The following is a 22632-nucleotide window of genomic DNA, read 5'->3' as shown; positions in this document are numbered from 1 at the left end:
TACACAGCTTTGGTTGAGGAAGGCACAAGTGCCCATCAGAGGTAAAGGGTGTGGGGACTGGCAGGTACTACACAAACTAAATCAGGATAGCTTTCTATTTCAGCTTTATTTTTTTAAAAAAGGAGTCATGCAACAAAGGAGAAGAATTCCATCACCACTTTGCACCATCACAGAGAGCTGCATAGAAGCAGGTTAAAACATAACAGGAGCCTCCAAGTCCATTTCATGTTTTTAGAAAAGTACATTACGTTGCCAGCACATAAGACTTGCATTAATTAAGCCCTGAAGAAAACAGTTAATGGTCAGAAATGCAGAATCGCAGAAGAGACGCCCCACAGCTACAAGGGCCGAGAGCTCTTTTGCCGAGGCAGATGACGCTGCCTCTGCCCTCCAGCCCAATGAGCTGCCCAGGCAGGTAGAAGTTACTTTTGCCCCACTGAGAGGAAGATGGGAGATAGAGAACAAGACAAAGGAACCCACCACAGCCCTCTTTCTCACTATTGCAAACTGCAGTTGGGCAAGCTTAGGGGATCCTCATGTTTGTTGCATGGCACAGCTATGGGTACTAGAGATCTTCATTACTTGTTCCCACCACTCCACCAAAGTCCATTGCAGGACCTCTCCAGCGTGATAGTGTTTCAACTCCCTCCGAGTTTCTTCAGCAGCTTCATTCCCAAACCCCCTTCCTTGGGCCAGAGAGGTGGAAGACCATCCACAAAGCCCTGCATTTCACTCTCAGAGACCAAGCAACTCCTTTCTCCTCCCTCAAAGGCATCTGTAGCCTCTACAGCAAAGAAAGGGTTGTTGCTTGATACACAAGGAAGAGTGTTATCTCCAAAAGCATTCAAGGGCCTTCATTGGTCAAAGGCCAAAGAGCAAAGCACCACTTCCTCTGTCCAGTTCTGATTCCCCCTCAGCAAAACCTCTTTCCTATGGGGGAAATTTACTACTCTCTTTGTTGTATCAAAGCCGACACCTCTTGGGGCTGCTGAGCTGGAGGAGAGCTAAGAAAAGCCACATGGGTTTCTTCCGCTGGGATTGTGTGCATCAGGAAACATCAACACCAAAGCTGGAAGCAGGCTGGGTTGTGTAACCCTCCAGATGTTATGACACTGCAACTCCCAGCCTTCTTCTCCAAGGGCTATGTTGGCTCTGTGGCAGATGGGAGCTGTAGCCCAATATCACCTGGAAGGCTGCCCTTTGTCCACCCCTAGCCTTGAGGGAGCGAAATGCTTCAGAAAATTACAAAGGTGTTCAAATATAAATTGCATGGGTTTTCTACCTTCTTGTCACTTTCGCTCAAGCAAGGTTCTCCAACAGTGCAATAAGCTGTAACTCATATGTAGCGTTGAACTGGGGCCCATCCACACTATGCAATTCTAGCTCCATTATTTCACTTTAACTGCCATGTTTCTTACATTTGAAATCTTGGGGTTTGTAGTCTGGTGAGGCACTAGAGCTCTCCAGCTGAAAATTTGAAAATCCCAAAACTGCAAATCCCAGGATTCCATATGGTGTTGCCATGACAATTAAAAGGGGAATCCTAGCACTATAATCATGTAGTGTAACTGAGCCCCAGGTTATATACCTAAGCAGAAGTGCCTTCTTTAGTTCCTTGAAAAACAGACAGTGTATCTCCCTGACATGCCCAGATCAATTCTCTCATGCCTGGAGATTTCTTTAAATCCCAAGCTAACAGTCTTTTAGTAAGGCTGCCCTTCCTCCATCAAGTAGGGCTGGGTCATGTCACCCATATTTGATCTCCCTTCTGACTATTAAATAAGGTTTAAAGACTCCAAATATAAAATAATAATTTAATAATAATAATTTGAGATGCAGGCACACACTGGCACCATTGAGCAACCGCAGACATTCCTCTTATTCTCAGTCACTTTGGTCTCCAGCTTTCTAAGGACTAGACTGTGATTTGGCCTTAATCAGAGCCTGGAAAGGGCTCCTTCTGTACAACAACTTCCAGATTCCCTTATGCTGACTGGGGGATTCTGGGAGCTGTAGTCCAAAAATGTCACTTTTCAGCATCTGCTATAAATGAACAGTAAACTGATTCTCCAGATGTTGATAATCTGAACAAGAGAAGTATTTTCTGCCCATCAATCTGCTGATAACAAGGCTAAAAGATCTATATTGTTTTTAAAAATACATACATAAGTGTATATGGAAAAGCTGGATGGCTCTGTACCAGCTAAAGCCCTGCAGTCTCCATTCCTAAATCTAATAAAGTGCTCTTACCCCAAAGAGGCAAATCTTGAAAAAAAAGTGTGAAGGGGGTAGACAGCAGCACATCAATAAAAAGAAAATCCCTAAAAGAAGCAATCAGGAGCACCTGCTCCGCATGTACTAAAAGCCACAGAAATGATTAAGACAGTAGTTATGGTAGTCTAAAGACTATGGAGAAGGTTCTGGAGAGAGGCAGAATGCAGACACCGGGTGGGAGAGAATCCAAACCGAGGACTTGTTATGGGCGTATGATATCTGTAAAGTGCACTGTCAGCCGGCTCAGAAGGGGGCCTCCCATGATCCGCGAGCAGCCATCATGGCACGTTTCAGCTGCTCATAGGTCACAAACATCACCACGTTCCAGGAGCCCAGACGCAGAAACGAGGGCGTGAAACTAGGAGAGAGAGAGAGCAGAGACAGGTATTCAGATATCTTCTGGATAAATAAAAATGAGAGAGATTTTAGCAAGTGAACAGCAAGAGAGGACTACTCCAATGCAGAAGCCATCTAAACACAACCATGGACAACGTGAGATTTGTAAACTTCCCAGGTATGGGAACTAGCCATCTCTTGCAGCAGAAACATTGACTACTGCGTAACCTTAAAGGCTAAGAAGAGTGTCTTCTCTGCTGTCACACCCTGATTGTGGAAGGCTCTTCTCTTGGAATTCAAAGACCTGAGACCTTACCACACTAGCGAAATCCCATTGGAAAATGGGATTTAAACTCAATTTAAATTGGAAAAAACCTGCAAATATGGGAAGTTTATCAGACAACTTTCCTGCCAAGATGAAATAACATGAAGTTAAGGCGAAGGCAAAATGGTGGCTTTTTACTTGTGGAACTTCCCAAAAGTAAAAAGCTGCTGTTTTTCTCCATTTTGCCTTCGCTTTAACTTCATGTTATTTCATGTTTGCTGGAATGTGGTGTGGGTTTTTAAAAAAATGTAAATCAAGTTTAAATCCTGTTTTCCTACGAGATTTCACTAGTGTGATAAGGTCCATAACTGTTTTAGTCTGGAAGATCAGTACACAAAGGGATCTTGTAGCCCTTTTGAGACCAACTGTGCAAAAATATTTCAAAGACATAGCCCTATTAATCTGGAAAATCAGTATTCAAAGGGATTTTGTAGCACCTTTGAGACTAACTGAAAGAAAGAACTTGGTAGCATGAGCTTTTGTGGTCTTTGTCCTCCCGTGACCATTGTTAAAACTGTACTTGCCACCTCATCTCCATACCCACAAGGCTTTGAATTTGAATTGATATTTCCACACACAAATGGCTTATACTGTATAGGTCTGTTTCTGGATTCTCCACTCCAAACATGCATCCGAGGAAGTAGACTGAAGTCTATGAAAGCTCATGCTAGTATCTTCTTTCTTTTTGTTAGTCTCAAAGGTGCTACAAGATCCCTTTGCATAACTCTTGGAAGTTCAGCTAGAGCCAGCATAAAGTCTATGAAAGCTGACTTTATGATGTTACAATATCAAAATGTTACTAAATGCACCTATGAAGCAATGAGAGATGCTTCTCCTAAATGCCTTCTTGCCTCTGCAATTTGCCAGCAAGGTTTTTGGATGGGGAAATTTTTCCTCTCTTTTTTCAAAAGACTCAGGGTTAACAAAAGAAATGAATTGGCAATAGGTTCTTATATAACATATCTAACTTATGGAACTCACACACCAGCCACTGGAGGAACCCAGTCGGGGGCAACAAATGTGTGGGGCAAAAAAAGGAAAACAATTGAAAGAATTCCCAGATTTTGTAAAGAATTGGGTTGCAAAACACCAAAAGGAAGAAAGCCAAATGGTGACCTCAGGCATCATGGAAAGGATTCCTACCTACCCTTTGTAAAAAGCCAGCGGCCCTTCCTTCTGGAGCATGGTCAGAGCACACTTTACGGCACTTCCGTATTGACCAGGGGCAGAGTTCATATATCTGGTCTTTACTACATCAACAGGGGAAGCAATGACAGTCGTGCAGAAGCCAGCTCCGAACGCAGAGGTAAAATGGCAAGGGAGGTTATCTGCAAGGAAAGGAGATGGAAAACTCATCATCAATGGTTCAGTTTACCAGGAGTTACTGAGTTTTGGGTCATCTATGATTCAGAGTCTGGCCAAGAATCTAGGAATCAGTAAAGTATCATCAGATAATGTGACAAGTTTCAAGTAGAGACACTTTTTCTAACTATGCAATTGGATTTTTTCTTTTAGATGCTTTGTCAGTTGAAATTGCTCCCAGAATGCCAATCATCACCACCTGTATTATTCTCCTCCTCCCCTCTCTTCTCCCCAAACAGAACTCAAGATGGTTTACATGCAAAGACCTTTGGTCTAAAGCAGGGGTACGCAACCTTTTTGAGCGGGGGGCCGGGTTGCTGTCCCTCAGACAACTGAAGGGCCGAAGCAAAAAAATAAATAATTAAATAAATTTTTTTAAAAATTAAATAAATAAATAAACCAGGACAAATGTAGGACAAAATTTTCAAATGGTGGACACTTTTTTTTAAAAAGTGGAGGACACGCAAAAAAATTTGCTGATTTTTAAAAAAATGTTAAGATAAATGCATGTTTCTGAGGCTTCTATTGCCCCCAAAGGCCCCGGCGGCATCGGCCGCAGGACCGGGCTGGGGCCGGTCCCAAGGCCTCACCGGGCCCATCCGCCGGGCCACACTGGTCTAAAGCAGTAAACGTGACTTGACTTGATGGTTTACAAACTAAACAAACCCTTTAGATGAAACCCTAGTTCTGTCCATCATCTTTACCTGTCATGAGGTTGTATTTCAGAAGTGTATCCTTGATCAGGTCGTAGGTCACCAGTTCAGCACAGTTCACAAGAGCATTCCGGGTTATATTAGGGGAAGTACCTAAAAGAAAAATAGAGAGGGAAGTGAAATAGGACATGTTAAAAAGGGAATTGTCACCAATTGTTTATGCAGTTAATGGTAATAGCACTAATTTCAGACAAAAGTATTTAGGAGAAAGTCCCAGGCCAGTCTCCAAATCACTCTCTAAAAAAGTTACTCAGTGTTCCTCTTGACATATCAGAATTCCTAGCAAAACTCCATTTCTTTCATCAGTTTCAAAGCAAAGATTCTAATCCTCCAGAATGAGGTGGAAAACACAGAGCAAGTGACCAAGAAGCCAGAATAAGTATTTCAGTTATATGGGAAATGGAGCCTTTACATTTTAGAAGGCTAGAGTGGATTACAATTTGGCTGAAACTGGGAGCGGGGGGGAAGGATCTCACAGCCCTAATGGTCCGTCCCAGCTAGAGTAAACCAACTGAGGCAATGAAATTTAACAAACATCTGGTTCACCATTCAGCAATTGATTCAGTGGGCCTAATCTGTTTGGGACAAACTACCATGATTTAAGACAAGGATTATAAAACAAATCTTGTGGATGCTTTTCTCACAAATTTCTTGCCCAGGGGTTAAACAGAGAATCCACATCTGGCCAAGCAAAGCTTTTCCAGGGCTAAGAAGTTTAGCTTGGAGAAAAGAAGACTGAGAGGGGACATGATAGAGTGCCATCACTGCACAAGTAAAAGAACAACAAAACAGTTACTGGCATAATTGCCATCAAGTTGACTTTAATTTCTGGGGACATAAGAGCCATATTTAAATATTTGATGTGATATCACCTAGAAGATGGAATAAACTTGTTTTCTGTTCCAAAGGCTAGAACACAAACCAATGGATTCAGACTACAAGCAAAGGGATTCCACCTAAACATTATGAAGAACATTCTGACAGTATGAGTCCTGCAGTGTAGAGAGTTTTCCTAGTCGGCCCTTATGGCCCCTAGTTGGCCCTTATAGTCTAAGGTCAGTATCACACATGCTGTTATAACACTATTATTCCACTTTTACTGCTCTGGCTGCTTCCCTTGGAATCAGTGGCATCACTAGGGTTGGCGTCACCTGGTGCAGTAACTCATGGGGTCACCTTTCAATCCCCACTGACCTCCTGCCATAACACACCATACAGAATCCTTGGTAATGTTTTTCTTACTAATGTTACTCATAAATCGTAATTTCTGCATATCACTGACTGTAATGATGTAAACTTCAACTAGCAAAATTAAAATTATAGTAAACAATCAGCAAATTTAAAAGTATATCTTTAAATTACAATATCATACCCACAGCTTAAATGTATTTATATGTATGTAGTATTTCAATGTGCATAGTTTCATGTGGTTAAAGTGACCATTTGGTAAAATGTGATGTTTTTAAAGAACATTTTAAAAGAATCTTTAAAAATTTAAAATTAAATCTTAAAATGTTGTTTTTGTTTTTGTTTTTAAAAAACCTGAGCCTCGCTTTACTCACTCCGTCTCTTCTGCTGAGGTCCAGTGTTTTAAAGGGACCCAGGTGAACTTTATAACCTTTTTGACCAAAAGGAAGATGGTTGGGAAGCAGTGGTGTCACCTCCACTGAAGCTGTCACCTGGTGCAGTCCACAGTCCCCACCACCCTTTATTGACAACCCCACATGGAATGGTGGGATTTGTAATTTAGCGAGACTTAAAAGCAATCTGCCTGGCAATTCTAAAAGCCCCTCCCTAGACTGCAAATCCCAGGATTCCACTGGAAGTAGCCAATCCAGTCAAAGTGGAATAATTGTGGTATAACAGTGTAGTGTGAAATTGTCCTTAAGATTCTAAGTAACAGAATCACACAGATCACAATCTGCTTCTCACCCAGTCATCAAAAATCATAGAAGCATAGAGATGGAAGAGACCACAACGGTCACCCAGTCCAACCGCATTCTGCCATGCAGGAATACACAATCACAGCACTCCCAAACAGGTGGTCATCCAGCCTCTGTTTAAAAACCTCCAGAGAAGGGGACTCCACCACTATCTGAGGCAGCGTATCCCATTCTTGAACAGCTCTTACTGTCAGGAAGTTTTTCCTAATCTTGAACTAGAACCCCTTTTCTTGTAGTTTAAATCCATTGCTCTGGGTCCTATTCTTTGGAGCTGAAGGAAACAAGCTTGAAAACAAGCAGAAAACAAAAAGAGGAGTCTAAAATCTCTTCTCAATCACTGTGCAAGCCAACAATTCCACAAACAAGAATCTGAAGCTCTGTTCTCTTTATTCTGGACCGACTGAGTCTAACACTCCTTCACCTACCTTTCCAGAGGCCTTTGACACCTTCTTCCCTGGCAATGGTCTTGTATGCATCCAGTGTCCCCTGGTACCTCCTTCCACCCTCCATCCGGGCTTGCGCTTGGAACCGCACTTTCACCACATCGGTTGGCTGGGCCACAGCTACAGCCATGGCTCCTGTGGTGCATCCAGCAAGGAGACGGCTACCAATCCCAGCATCTGTTGAAGACAAGAAGAGACAACAGTTTGGTTAATAAACAGCACATGTACTTTTCAAATGTCTTAGAGAAATATCTACCAAAAACAGAGGCTCTTATCATTTTAAGCAAGCCTAAAAAATAAATCCAAATCATAGAAAACCACATGGCATTCATGCAGGTTGTCCGAAGCATTTCAACAACTTAAACAAAAAGAATGACTGCATTCCACTTTGCAAAAGCTTTCCTGGCTGATCACCTTTAGATGAATTCTTACCACAGGTGACCAGTCCTCCCTTTACCAATACTCAGTTATGCTTCAGCCTTGGAAACACTGAATCTTTCTGAACTACTAGACTAGATACTGGACTAGGTCCTGTCATTAAAGGAGGTTTAGTTTTTAAAATAGAAAACTTCAATCCAAAGCAAGAAAAACAATTCCCTAAAATGAGATCCCCAAACAATATTTTTTACATAATGGTATACTTTTTAAAAATGTTAGTGGCCATTATGTTGTTTTGCCTTTTTTATGCATTTGTTAATCCCTAGAGGTAATGTGAAAGAGGTTAACATTTTACCTGTATTTAACATTTTGCAAATAAAACAAAATATAGTAATAATAATAATAATATATTTACATCCTGCCTCTCCTTGCAGATCAAGGCGGATAACAGCAAAATTAAATACAATCATAAAAACCAAGACAATTCCCCCACCACCCCCCAGCCCTCAAACCCACCCTTTTTACAAATAATATAAAACCTTACAATAATAAAAACAAATAAATAAAATGGAAGCAAATTAAATTAGTTAATTAGCAAACCAACAGCAGATCCTTTGTAATTACAACTGAATGCATCCACCACTCAGTGCATCCATAATGATCCAGCCAGTAATTTCTGATACAGCCTTTTAGAAATTAAGGAATTTATTGTGGGATGAACTTCAGCTGACTAATTTTAATCTATCAGATGAAATCAGGTTCAGACCCACAAAAAGTTTATGCCACAATAAATTTAAAGAGAAAGCTGTGTTAAGTCAGCTTAAGCATCAAAATTAATTCTGTGGTACTTTGGGACTGTGAAAAAATAAATTTCTAGCAGAGGACTTTATGGACTCAGACCATTTCATCAGATACATGACATCTCTTTTTCCCAAATAGTGCTGATGGTATAAGTTAAGTCTCCCTTATCCAGATTTCCAAAATCTGAAATATTTCAAAAGCCAAAATGTTTTTCATGGGTGGCTGAGATAGTGATGGTTCAAGTTTCAAGTTTTCTGATGGTTCAGCATACACAAAGTTCATGCCATGCACAAAATTATTTAAAATACTGTATAAAACTAACTTCAGGCTATGTGTATAAGATATATATGAAACATGAATGAATTTCATGTTTAGAGTTGGGTTCCATCTCCAAGATATATCTTTATGTGTATGCATATGTTTCAAAATCTGAAAAGATCCAAAAAACCTTTGATCCTAAGTATTTCTGATAAGACTCAACCTGTGCTACTCTTTCCTTATATGTCTTTTTACACATTGGTGTAAAATGTGGAATAGTGGGTTGGCAAAGCGCAGTGAGGAGACACAGCAACTTACGCTCTGAGCCTTTGGTGTAGAACTGCTTCACTGAATCGTACAGCCCAATGCGGACAGAAGCGAAACTCATCTGGCGCTGGAGGCCAGCCACCAGGCCATTGTAGAGGCTTTTCGGCCCCTCGTTCCTCACCATTGTGGCCATAGTGCCAAAGACTCCCTTGTACTGAGCTGCTCTGGTGGCAACAGCCTGTTTCTTCTCTCCTTGGATCTGCAAGGAGGGAAAAGGAGGAAGATAATACAGTGGTTCCTCCACATTCACTGGGGTTGGGGTGAAGGACCCCCATGAAAGTGGAAAAAGCACAAATTAAAAAACACTGTTCCTTTTACCTAAGAGGACACCTCTCTAGGAATCTCCAGGTCCTCCAGTGCAACTCTATGGCCAATATCTGCCAGAAGTTAATCACAGAATCATGCTGGAGGACCTACAAATGCCTAGAGAAGTATTTTCTCTAGGAACTAGTCAGTTCTCCAGCACAACTCTAAGGTCAACCTCCAGCAGAATTGCGCTGGAGGACTTAAGAGGTTCCTAGAGAGAATATATTAATCAAAATTGCAAACAATCAAATCCACAAAAGTCAAAGCTGCAAATTTGGATGACCAGCTGTACTACTACTAGTACTACTATTAATTTTTCATTTCTTTCCCGCCTCTCCTCAAGGCAGGTTACAACATATTAAAATACAAAACACAATTAAAAAAGAAAACACACAAAACCAATAGTTAAAATACAATACTATAAAACAATTAAAATATATTCATATAAATACATTCTGTAAAATATACAGTTAAAAAGTCATAATTTAAAATTGACTGGGAAGGCTTGCCAAGAAGTGACTTTGACGTTGTTTCCAATGCTGCCAGTGTTTTCAGCTGTTGTATCTCTCCTGGCAGGTCATTCCACAGACTAGGGATGGCTGGAGAAAATGTCCTCTGGGAAACCATTGCCTGTCTAGCCCTGGCCGGTTGGAGCAACCATTTCCCAGAGGACCTGAGTGTATGGGCGTATTGTATTGGAGAAGGCAATCCTGTAGGTAACCTGGACCGAAACCACATAGGGCTTTAAAGGTACTGTAATAGTCAAGACTTTGTACTGCCCAGAAACTAACTGGCAGCCATTGGAGTGATTTTAAGATTGGTGCGATGTTATCACTTCTGGATGTACCCGTAATCAATCTAGCTGCTATAATCTGAACCAGTTGGAGTTTCCAGACTTGGTACAAACCTAGCCCAATGTAGAATACATTGCAGAAGTCCAGCCTTGAGGTTACCAGTGCATGCACTATTTTCTTTAGAAGAGGAAGAGGCTGCTTTAGAGCATGGTGGGCAACTATATCAGGCCCAGGAACAGATCTTCCCTACCAACCCATCCTACGGACCACACATACATCCTGCGGCAAACCCAAATACAGTAGGTCCTTGGTATCTGCTGGGTTTGGTTCCAGGACTCCCCGTGGATACCAAAATCTCTGGATACTGAAATCTCATTACGTACAATGGCATAGTAAAAAAGGGTCTGTTATATTGTTGTTGTTAACTGCCTTTATGTTGACCTCAACCCATGGCAACCCTGTGAATGAAACATCTCCAAGACCCCTTTTCCTCAATTGCTCTGCTCAGGTACTGCAGACCCAAGCCCATGGCCTCTCTGACTGAGTCATACAATCATAGAATCATAGAGTTGGAAGAGACCGCACAGGGCATCCAGTCCAACCCCCTGCCGTGCAGGAAAAACCCCTGCCATGCAGGAGGTCTAACCATCTGGCATGGGGTCTTCTTTGATAAAATAACAAAATCAAGATTTGCTTTTTGGATTTTTTTTGGGGGGGGGGATATTTTCCAGACATGAGTGGCTGAATCCATTGATGCAGAATCCATGGATATAGAGGGCCAACTGTACCTTTGTCACTATCATCATTTCCTGTCACCATTTTGAGAGGGAGCGTGTAAAAAGCAGAGATATTTGGAGATAGTGGGGTTTCTGTGAGTGGGTGGGAGTACTTTGTGGTTGTTTTTGCATATTTGGGAGCCTGTCTACACAGTTTTCAGGCAAAAATGAAGCTGATTTCTTTTCAATTGCCGGGGGCCTTTGGTGGACCCCAGAAGTGTGATCTAGGGGCCGTATGCCCCACAATTTTCCCACCCCTGCTTTAGAGAAGATTGCAGCTCACTAGCAAACCCCTCCCCCCAACCAAGGCTAGCCCTGAAGCAGCAGCAGCTGAGGGCTTCCATATTGATTTTAAAGGAACTATCCAAAGTGCTGAACTCTAGCCCTGAAACTAAAGCATGGAATGGTGTCAGAGCCCTACTAATATGGGAGCCAGCAGTTGACAATGCCTCACTCAGTGTGGCTAAGGGGGAGCAGGGAGTTAGTGATGGCTTGAGAAATTGTAGTGTGGGAAATTTACTTTACAGGAACTACCCAAAGGACTAAACTGTATTCCACAAAACAAGTTCAGCTGCTTTGATAGCTTCTTTGATGTTCACACTATAACCCAGAGAGGCTTCAGCAATAGCTCCCCCCGCCCAGACACACAGAGGAAGCCACCATCGCAATGGAGTGCAGTCCAGTTTCTACCTCCAGGAGCAGGGGAGGAACACACTGTACCTTATGGCCTTGATGACTGAAACACAATGCAACAAAAGATTACAACACCGTGAAAGAACCCAAGATTATGCATGAAGGAAATGAGTTAGAGGAACAGAAGGAGGGCACACTATTGTTATCTATATGGTTTCTGAAAACATATTTTCCCAAAGGCAAAACACCCACAATTTTGCTTTTTGTGAGTAGCAACACTGTGCCTCGAATAGGCTGTTATGTCCTGGCAAGAACCAGATTAGATCATTTAGACACACTTGTTTGGCACAGCATCCACAGGGTATGTGTGTCAAGAGTACACAGGTCCACCGTGTTTCAATTATCACATGTATGCTAAGGATCCATCTTTGTCATGGAGCACTCTTCCCCAAGCTGACACCCTTCAGCTGTGTTGAATTACAGTCTCCATTATTTCTGCAGGATGAGAGTAGTAGACTGACACATTTAAAAGGCAGCATTTTCTTTCTCCTTACATTCCTACTCCTACCCTCCGCTCTGGTAGTCAAGGTTTCCTGTCCCAGCGTAGGATTGCCACTGCCCCCTCCTGGATTCATCCCTTCTCACTTGCTGGCCCTTACTCCTAGAACCTTCTTCCCCCACATGTGCACCTCATCACTTCTCTGCCCAATTTTAAAACTGAGTTAAAGACTATATTGTTTAGTGAAGCATTCCCAGGGGTGAGCCCTCTCTGCCCCAGGATGCCTTGTTTTAACTATCCATTAAGAAGCCGAGCCCTCCCTCCAGTCCATATACCTTGGTCCAGGCATCAGAACTGCTGGACCTGATCCCCTTCCCCACCACCATCACTCACTTCTCCCTTTGTGTCGTGTCTTTTTAGATTGTAAGCCTGAGGGCAGAGAACCGTCTAATTAAAAAGATTGTATGTACAGAGCCATGTACATTTACAGCGCTTTATAAATAAAGGTTAATAATACTGTAATAACAACATTTAAGAGGAAAGCAGCACAAATTCTCCTATCCTGGGTCACCTTTTGTAGGTGAAGCCTTCCAGTCCCATTTAGTCTTAAAACATCTTGTTTTATAAGCATTTGTATTAATTATTTTTTTAAATCATCCAACTAATTAATTTATCTGAGTTGAATTTTTAGTTGATCAGCATATCTTGATATCTTGATCTGATCCAACCTTTCCTTACATTGGTGCCCTCCAGATACATTTGACTTTATTGCCCATCATCTCAACCATTGGTTGGAGATGATGACTTGTGTAGATCAGTATATTTGAGGGCCATGGAAATTCACTGGGTGACCTTGGGCAAACTGCATTCTCTTAGCCTCAGAGGAAGGCAAGGGAAAACCCTCATCAACCAAATGCTGCCAAGAAACTCTCTGACAGGTATGGTGTCTGTGTATCTGTGTACATGTGAATATGCCACCCAGTCACTTCTCAGTCTGTGGCAACTCCATCTATTTCACAGTTTCATAGGGTGTTCTTAGGCAAGAGGTGCTTTGCTAGTTCCTTCATATGAAATGTAGCCTACAGCACCTAAGATTCCTTGGTGGTCCCCTATTCAAGTACTAACCAGGGCTGACTCTGCATAGCTTCCAAGATCAGACAGGATCTGTGCCTTTAGGGTATTTAGGCCTTCATGTTTATCTTAGAGTCTCCATAAGTTGGAAATGGACTTGAAGGCACCTAGCAACAACAGTAGCAGCACTTAGAGGACATCTAATTTCTGAAAGCTTGACCCTTACTGATATATAAATAAGAGGAGGAAAATGGCAGGACTTGCTGAGTCACTCTTTCTCTCTAGGTCAGAGTTTAATTTTATTCCAAAGCCTTGTTGCTACATTGATAGACAAGATAGATAAGATCAGGCCTGCTGGTCCACACCAGTATGTGGTGTCCAGTTGCTGGCAATGCCTAGACAGGTGCTTCTGGAAATTTACAGGAAGGAAAAGAAAGCAGTGCCCTGGCAGGGCTCCTCACATAGGCTTGCACCAAGGTTTCTTCCAAAATAAGAGAATAGAGGACTGTAGAGACGTAAGGAGATAAGGCACAGTTAATTCATTGTGCCTGAACACAACACTTTAGTAGGTTCCTGGGCATCCTATTTTGTATGGGACATCCTGTCTTTGTGGTCCTAAAGTCTCATCCCATATCAAGGTGATATAGTATGCAAAGGGATTTGGTAGCACCTTTGAGACTGCCTATGTGAAAGGAGTTGTAGCATAAGCTTTTGTAGACTTGGTCTACTTCTTCAGATGCATGGGCTGAACAGGTGCCTAGGAAGGAGCAAAAGCTTTGCAGGACAGAACACTTCTCTAGGCATTCCTAGGTCCTCCAGCACAATGGTATGTTTGGGGTGGAAGCTGACCACAGAATAGCACTGGAGGATTTAGGAATGCCTAGAGAAAACATGTTTTTTCAGACATGTGGGCAGTGCAAGGTGCCATGAATTATGTGTTGCTCTTCACAGAAATTATGAATACCAATCTCACAGATGGGGGGACCATCTGTAATGGGTCCAAGAGGAATTTGAACCTGAATTCTCTACTAGAAGCCAAATGACTAAACTGAGGCTATCATACTTGGACACATCATGAGATAACGTGACTATTGGGAAAGGACATCTTGTGGCACTTTTGAGACTAACCCACTACCACAAGATGCTACTACAAGCACTACAAGGTGCTACAAGATCTCTCTACATACTGATTCCACAGACTAACATGGCTATATCTTTGATTTGGGAAAGGAGATAATGTTAGGAAAATTCAAAAGTAGTAGGAAAAGAGGAAAACGAGAGCCAACATGCTATAATGGTTTAAGCATCGCACTAGGACACTGGGAGACCAGGATTCGAATCCAGGCTTGGTCATGATAATCCCCTCAGTGACCTTGGGCAAGTCACACTTCCTTCAGCCCCAGAGGATGGCAATGGCAAACCCCTTCTGATGAATCTTGCCAAGAAAACCCTGTGATAGGTTCACCTGCCTTAAGTTGGAAGTGACTTGAAGGCAAACAACAACAACAAGGAAAAGAGGCACATCAGATTACAGATGGATTGACTCTATCAAGGAAGACACAGCTACCCTGTGCTTTTAAGACCTGAGCAGGTCAATTGATAACATGAGGTCTCTCATTCACAACATCATCATAAATTGAAGCCCACTTGAAGACACCCAACCCCACAAAAATAACAGTGCTTACATTTCCAAAGGCTCACCTGCAATCTGACTTTCGCTGTGTCCAGGGGGAAAGTGATCAGGTCCGCAATGCAGGCAGCGGTTCCAGCTCCCACAAACTTCACAGTGGCCGTCGGAGGGATGTCGGTGGGCTTGAATCCAACCATCTTTGTCTGCTTCCCTCGGGTTGTATGGAAAAGATGAAGGACTCAAAAGCAGAAAACTGCTGGGTGCTGATGTAGCAAAAGACGAGACAAATGAACTCTGCCCCTGTCTGGAAAGAAAGAAACACCTTTCTTACAGAGATAATGGTTCCTTGACACACCACATTTATTAATATATGGGTCTCATCACAGTTACACAAGCTGACTTTGGGAAAGTCAAATGTCTTCTTTCACCTCAAAAGTAACAAATAATTTCCTTGACAGACTAATATCATCTTACATAACTTCCTGAAGGTTTATAGCCAGTGTCACCATTTGCATCTTTTTGTATGCTATCACACTCTGATCCCAACCTCCACAACTATGTAACTGCTTAAATATCTGTAGCTTTTGTATTGTACTCCCTCAGTGCACCTGAAGAAGTGGAAAGTACTCCAAGACGTCTTCTTGCCCCACTCTCCTTCTCATACTGAAACCAACTGACACAGCTATCTCCTTGAAAAGCATCTTACTAGGAGCACAGATACACACAATGTTGGCCACGATAAAAAGAAAAAGGATGTCATCATTTCACACAAAGATCTTGTTCAAGATCTTGGATCAGGCTTTCAAAGTGTAGATCTTTGCATGGGGTTATGCACTAATTGTGCTATGCAACTCTTGGCGTTGAATGCGCTACTCAATCCACAACAATGCCACAAGTGCAACTGTCCTTCTGCAACCTTGAAATGAATGTGGATGTTTCATGTTGGACAAAAACATCCCACCATTTCCACAGGAGAATTCACATGTGTCTCAGACACATAAGCTAAGAAGTCCTTGGATGGGAGAGCAACAGACTGTCAGTCAGAGTTGCCAATCTAGATGGACCACTAAGTCTCAGTACAAGTTAGCATCCTATGTTGCTGTGCACCAGGGAATATAGGCAAGCCTCAGGCTGCATCGGCACTGCAGTAATAATGCAGGTTGACACCATTTTATCTGTCATGCCTCCATCTTATGGAATCTGGGGGTTTGTAGTTTGTTGTGGTTTCAGAATTCTTGGCAAGAAGGCTAAATATTTCACAAAACAACAAATCCAAAAAGTCCATAACATTTAGCCACAGCAGTTAAAGCACTGCCAAACTACATTATTTCTGCAGTGCAGACTTGGTTAACAAAGAAGCCCCTTTTCAGTCTTTTTATGCCCACCCAATCTGCCTCTTCCTTCTCTGTTAATCCTGGAGTACTTCAAGTGTTGGGAGCAAAATGACATATCTGGACCATTTTAAAGATGTTTTTCTGCGCAAACATATTTTTGGAAGGATGAATGGGAGTAGCCTGGGTGAGGGGCTCAGAGGTAAGAGCTGGAAGGAGTAGCTTCTCTTCTGCCTCCTCTCCAGAATCTGCTGCCTGAGGTGATTGCTTCTGCCCAATTGTGTGCTCCATTAGACAGACAGAGCCTGAGACACAGCACTCTTTGGTTTGGTTGGCTGGGGAGGAGGAGTCTGGGAGTTGTAGGCCAAAAAAGCAAATTTCTGAATCTCTGAAAACTCTGCAAGAAGAGCTCTGCTCTTTGCATACAGTGGCTTTTGCTGCAACAATGCTGACCTTCAGCAAAGTCTCTGTTATGGAAGATGCCCCAGGGTTATCAGTTTGTTGCTCAGACTGAATCAGCAATAACTAGGAGCAAGCTGAATCACCCATTTTATGTGGGAGTTTAAAAAAATCACAGCCTTTCTAGATAATATTCTTGTTTTCTCACCAAGAAACCCAATGTGTACTTCTATACGCCCAAACCACTACACCACACTAACGCTCAAAGAGGTGGGCACAAAGAGAGTTTGTAAAAAGTAGCTATCAGAGGCTTTTTAAACTTAGGTATGCCTGTAATTACATCTGGTTGTCTTCTGCCTCAGTGGAGTGGCAAATCCACTCTGAGTTAAAGTCTAAACTTGAAAGGAGCTATTCAAGCATAGCTAAATCCAGTCCACTAAATAATGTTCAGTCCAAAACACAGAGTGGATTCCTTGCTCCACAGAAATGGAATCCATCAGGTAACGCTGGTCACATTTTGCACATGCTTGGAAGCAATTGAGAAGGTGTGTGTGTGGGGGGGGGGGGGATTCTACATTTCCCAAGAAACAGAGCTTTTTCTTGTTTTTAAAATGGCTTTTAAATATTCCAAATACTCTTTGAGCATTTTCAAACTGATATTTCACCATACTGATATGACTTCTGGCTATGATGATTAAAATACTTTTTATTTCCTTGACAATCCTGCTAGGCAGACCTTCCTTGCTCTTAGCTACACTTTGGAATCCAAGAATGAACTAATCCTCCCTAAAAAATTACCAGCAGTAACTCCAGAGACTTAATTTTGAGAGTGATAAGATTAAGCTATTTCTACCTGTTTACAGAAATTGTAGTTGCATGCCTTCAAATGTTTTCTTCTTGATGGCAACCCTAAGCCAAAACCATCATGGTGTTTTCTTAAGATTTCTTCACAGCTGGTTTGCCATTGCCAATAAAAACAGTACAGTACTCTTCTAAAAACAGCCAGAAAGTTGTAGTGGACTGTGGACTCTAAATACCAGGGTTCAAAACTCCACTTAGCCATGGAAACCCACTGGTGATCTTGGGCAAGTCACTTTTTCTCAGCCTCAGAGTCAGTGGCAAGCACCCTTAGAATAAATCTTGCCAAGAAAACCCCATGATAGGTTCACTTTTGGGTCTCCATTAACTGGAAATGAGGTATACCGCAACAAAGCCCCCTCTTTCCACCTCATCATCTGTGTAGTCGGAAGTATTTTAGCAGTATCTACACTGGAAAGATGGTGAAGGAAGGTTGGAGAAACAGACGTTCAGTGTTCAGATGAAGAAGCACATCTTCAATAAATGCAATAAGGCTTGAGGCAGGAAAGAAGCAGATTCTGCTCTAACCAAGCAGTTCTAGTACAGTGGTACCTCGGGATACGAAATACCCAGGTTACGAAATTTCCGGGATACGAAAAAATCCCATTGGAAATAATTGTTCCGGGTTACGAATGTTTTTTCGGGTTACGAAAAATTTTTTGGTGCTTTTCGGCGCTATTTTACACGGAATCGCGGCTTTTCCCCATTAGCGCCTATGGCATTTCGGCTTACGAAGGCTTTTCGGGTTACGAAAGCGGCCGCGGAACGAATTAATTTCGTAACCCGAGGGAGCAGTGTACTTGATTACAAAAGGCAACGGAAACAGCAGCTTACCTTAATTTTTAAAAAGAAATCTTTTAAAAAATCACATTTTACCAAATGTTCACTTTAAGCCCATGAAACTATGTATATGTAAATACATGTATGCTGTGCATATGATATCGTAATTTAAAAGGTAGAATTTTAATTTTGTTTATGTCACACCTATTACCATTACATTCAGTGATATATGAGGATGACGATTTATGAGTAAATTAGTACAAAAAGCATCACTAAGGATTCTATAACGGTGTGGTGTGGGAGGAGGTCAATTGAGGAGGGGGGGTGACACCATGAGTTAATGTACCAGGTAACATCAATCCTAGTGATGCCACTGCCACAGGTTACAAAAGTGTTAGTCTATAAGCTTAGCCATCAAAATGGAAACGATAACAAAAGGCTAAATCGGTGGGTGAAAAAGTAGTCCTTGGATGCCTTGCCACCTTGAGTCCCTGTACTGGGATATAAGAAGATAGATAGATGGATGGATAGATAGATAGATAGATAGATAGATAGATAGATAGATAGATAGATAGATGTGTAATCTGTCCTTAACGTACTGACTCCCTTCTATTCTTTCATCCATCCAGCCTTTAGGGTGACCATAAACAGTTATGCCTGATGGAATTTTTAAAATTCTTTGGCATTTTTTCCTTTGCTTCATCCTTTAGATCCTTTGCTACATGGCCCTAAATTTTACCCACGACTTATCCATGGGTCATAAGAAAATCTGTAATTTTAGCCCCAAAACCTGCCCTCAACTTATACATGAAGGTGACTTACAGTCAAGCATTTATGACATGTAAGACCTATCTGACCCCACGTTTTATTTCACGCAGGAATATCCATCTTTGTGCTGTACGAATCTCTCCCTGTCCTTTTTATATTATTTCTGCATCCGGTATCAAATTTTACGATAATAAACTAACACCCAGGAAAGACATCACCTTTGTTAACGGAGGTATGCCTGTATGCCATATAAGTCCCTTGTCTGAACCAGAACCCAAAAAGCTGCCATTATTATTACCTTGTTCAAGTATCTCAGGATGCTGGCAGTTTGATCAGGATTCTCTAAAGGTATCCCGTTCGTCAAATTTGGTCAAGGCCACCACAGTCCAACTCCCTTTACTTTCCATAGAAAGACGGGCTGAAAAGCGACACCTAATAATCATACTACTTCTCCTGTGGAGGCAAGAAGGAAACAGAGAAAGAAAGAACTGAATGTGGAGAGCACAGCAGCTCTGGTTTATACTCCCCAGATTATGAGAAAGTATGCCTGAGTCAGGCTGCCAAAGACGTCAGCGGATGCTAAAGCCCTTATCTGGCCATCCCACACCTTGATTTGCATTCATAAGCCAATTATGCATTCACAGCTGATCACATCCAGCAAATTCCCCCAAAGATGAAACCAGTTCAGGCTGCCCACTGTCTTGCCTTTTTCAGCAGAAATGGAAAGCAAGATCCATCCTCCTTCAGTGCAGCAATACACTAGCAAGACAGATGGGCTTAAAAAGGAAAACATGACCATCGATCCCCAGATAAGAAGCCTGGAGTCTTAGGCGAACTTTGCAGCTATAAATTAAGACACAGAGAGCATCTGTCTCCTTTGCTTTCACAAGAGCTCCATTAGAAGCCTAGTTTCACCCAGTTTGAGGCATGTTTCAGACCAGTTTACGGCACACTGAAAGACTACAAGATCAAACTCATTACTGAGGTCCTTGAGTACTATTATTTGCACTAATGCAGCCAGCCTGTGTGCCTTTTAAAAATATTGTTCATTAGCATTTCCAGAACATGCTGTACAATACCAAACATACAGTAGAGATAGCCCAATCTGGGTCATTACTGTAACAATGACAATGATCCAAAACACACACACTGCAGAAATAATCCAGTTTGAGACTGCTCTAATGTCCCTGACTCAGTGCTAGGGAATTGTAGTTTACTGTGGCGCCATAGCTCTTTGACAGAGAAGGCTAAAGGTTTCACTAAACTGGTTTCCACAGTTCCCTAGCATTGAACCAGGGCAGTTAAAGCACTCTCAAACTGGACTATTTCTGCATTTTGTTTTTGGTATATTTCATCAGTGGTTAAAACCAGTGGTTAAAACGATTGCTTAAAACTGTTTTCATTTTACTAGTAAGAAAGCCTGGACTGCATCCGCGTTGCAAAAATAATCCAGTGTGACACTGCTTTAACTGCCATGGCTCAATGCTGTGAAATTCTGGGATTTGTAGTTTTGTGAGAGAGCTGTGGCACCACTAAAATCCTACAAATCCCAGGATTTTAGAGCATTGAGCCATGGCAGTTAAAGCGGTGTCACATTGGATTATTTCTGCATTGTGAATGCATCCTCTGAGATCTTTTCAATATCTTGGGTGGAGGTGGTTTAGAAATACTTTAATAAACAAATAAAAATAATATTAATCAGTGACTGTCTACTCCGTTCAAGACACATTTCCACTATGTGTCATGCTACTAAAGCCTCAGTCCAGATGCTTGAACTCACATAATCCATGAAAGGAAAGTAGTTTAATAGGTTCTTTTGCTATCAGTATTATTTATTTATTAATATCTAATCTTTTCCCCCAGCTCTTGGACTGTAGGTATTTTACAGAAATTAAAATTGACCATATGATGCAAATCCATAAATGGTAGCATGTTATTTAAGCTATCAATAATACAAAGCTCTATTAAAAATTAAAAGAGGCCACAAAACGCAGATCAATAAATGTTAAAACATTATTAAGGTATGAATAATACAAAACACTTTGAAGCTATCAATTATTAAAAACCTAGACTTCATCAAAAGTCTGTTTCCAAAGGCTGCCAAAAAAAAAAAAGGCTTTTGTAAAGGTAAATGTTTATTCCCAACTTGGGCCCAATTTTAGGCACAGTTTGTTAACTATTTCAAAAGGTAGAAAATGGGCCATCATGCGCTTGAATAAGTATCAGTAATGACCAAAAATCAAACAAATGTAATTAGCTACCTTGCCTTTTAATAATAATAATAATAATAATAATAATAATAATATGCAAGCTTTTTGAGTATAAAAAGCACCCGCAGTTCCATAGGTTGCTATAATCTACTGCAGCTCTTTGAAGGGAAGAACGGAATTTCCTCTTGAAAGACCTACAGCCAAAGCCTATAATGTTTTGCATGGTACCTCCAGATATGTTTGGAAAATCAAAGCAGACCCCCTTAGACTTAGACAGGCCAACAGTCTGACCCTGGATAAAGTAGCTCTGCAAACCCTGCTGAGCACCATGTGCTAATAATCTCTTAACTGGCTCATGGATGATACACCTGGGTTGGGATTGAAAGACAACAGGCAGAACCTACTTAAAGGACAACACACAAGTGACAGAATTGAATTAAAATGTGGCAGGAGAGACGTGAGACAAAACAGTGGGGCATTCGAGTTAAAAGCACAGAGTCATAGGGTTGGAAGAGACCCCAAAAAGGGCCATCCAGTCCCACCCCATTCTGCCATGCAGGAACTCCCCATCAAAGCATCCTGACAGATGGACATGCAGCCTCTGTTTAAAGATCTCTAAAGGAGGAGACTCCACCATCCTCCATTGAGGGAGTGTCTTCCACTGTTTTAACAGCCCTTACTCTAAGGAAGTTCCTCCTAATGTTTAGGTGGGAGCTCTTTTCCTGGAGCTTGTATCCATTGTTCTGGGTCCTATTCTCTGGAGCAGCAGAAAACAAGCTTGCTCTCTCCTCAATGGAGTTTATCAGACAAGGGAAATTGGAAGAATAATCCAATGGCAATCTGAATGCAATCATGGGGGTTTAATGTTATTGCGTGATAGACTGCCACACGCAATTTCGGGCAATGGCAAGCTATTTTCAGTCAATGGGAAGTCAGTTCAAATGCAATTTGTATTCACCTAAATTCGCTGGACTAGTGAATCCACATGAATGTGTTCTGGCCCCACTTTCTTTTCATTTGAAATTAAGAGAAATTCCTCCCGTGTGATAAACTCCTTTATGACATCCCTTCAAGTATTTAAACAGGGCTCTCATATCACCTCCTCAATGCCTAAAATTGAAACATTACTGTTAGAAGATATATATGAAGATAAAAGAGATTTTATTAAGACCTGAAATTTACCTTCTGAACAAGTCATGTTGTTATGATAAATCCAGTTACAAAGACTCAACCACAACCAAGCTTGTAAAAGTTACTTTGTTGGACTACAATTCCCACCCATTCCCAAATCCCCAGTCAGCACAGCTGCTGGAAAAAGTTACTTTCTTCGACTACAACTCCAAGAACTACGACTAGCAATGCTGGGCTGAGATCTTCTGTGATTTGTAGTCCAAAAAGGTAGCTTTTCCAAGCCCTG

At 41.7% G+C, this 22632-nt stretch overlaps 1 protein-coding gene across 3 annotated transcripts; it reads right to left on the bottom strand.

The window, feature by feature from the left end:
- Window positions 1–87: 87 nt before the first annotated feature.
- Window positions 88–22572, bottom strand: LOC121926958 (mitochondrial uncoupling protein 2). Of its 3 annotated transcripts, none has more exons than XM_042460372.1 (8): window positions 22174–22572; window positions 19304–19458; window positions 14941–15173; window positions 9152–9359; window positions 7379–7573; window positions 5002–5103; window positions 4083–4263; window positions 88–2632 (listed from the first exon to the last, which is right to left on the bottom strand). In XM_042460372.1, exons 3-8 carry the CDS (start codon window positions 15064–15066, stop codon window positions 2518–2520), a joined length of 927 nt encoding a protein of 308 aa, XP_042316306.1. In that variant the 5' UTR covers window positions 15067–15173; window positions 19304–19458; window positions 22174–22572; the 3' UTR covers window positions 88–2517. The 3 variants fall into 3 exon arrangements, with proteins under 3 accessions (XP_042316306.1, XP_042316305.1, XP_042316307.1); XM_042460371.1 differs by having other exon boundaries at window positions 22398–22572; XM_042460373.1 differs by lacking the exon at window positions 22174–22572 and adding an exon at window positions 19613–20408.
- Between the last annotated feature and the right edge of the window lie 60 nt (window positions 22573–22632).

Source organism: Sceloporus undulatus, chromosome 3 (genome assembly GCF_019175285.1).
Source record: "Sceloporus undulatus isolate JIND9_A2432 ecotype Alabama chromosome 3, SceUnd_v1.1, whole genome shotgun sequence".
Taxonomy (NCBI): Eukaryota; Metazoa; Chordata; class Lepidosauria; order Squamata; family Phrynosomatidae; genus Sceloporus; species Sceloporus undulatus.
The sequence above is the reverse complement of the archived record's forward strand: the minus strand, read 5'-3'. Positions and strand labels throughout refer to the sequence as shown.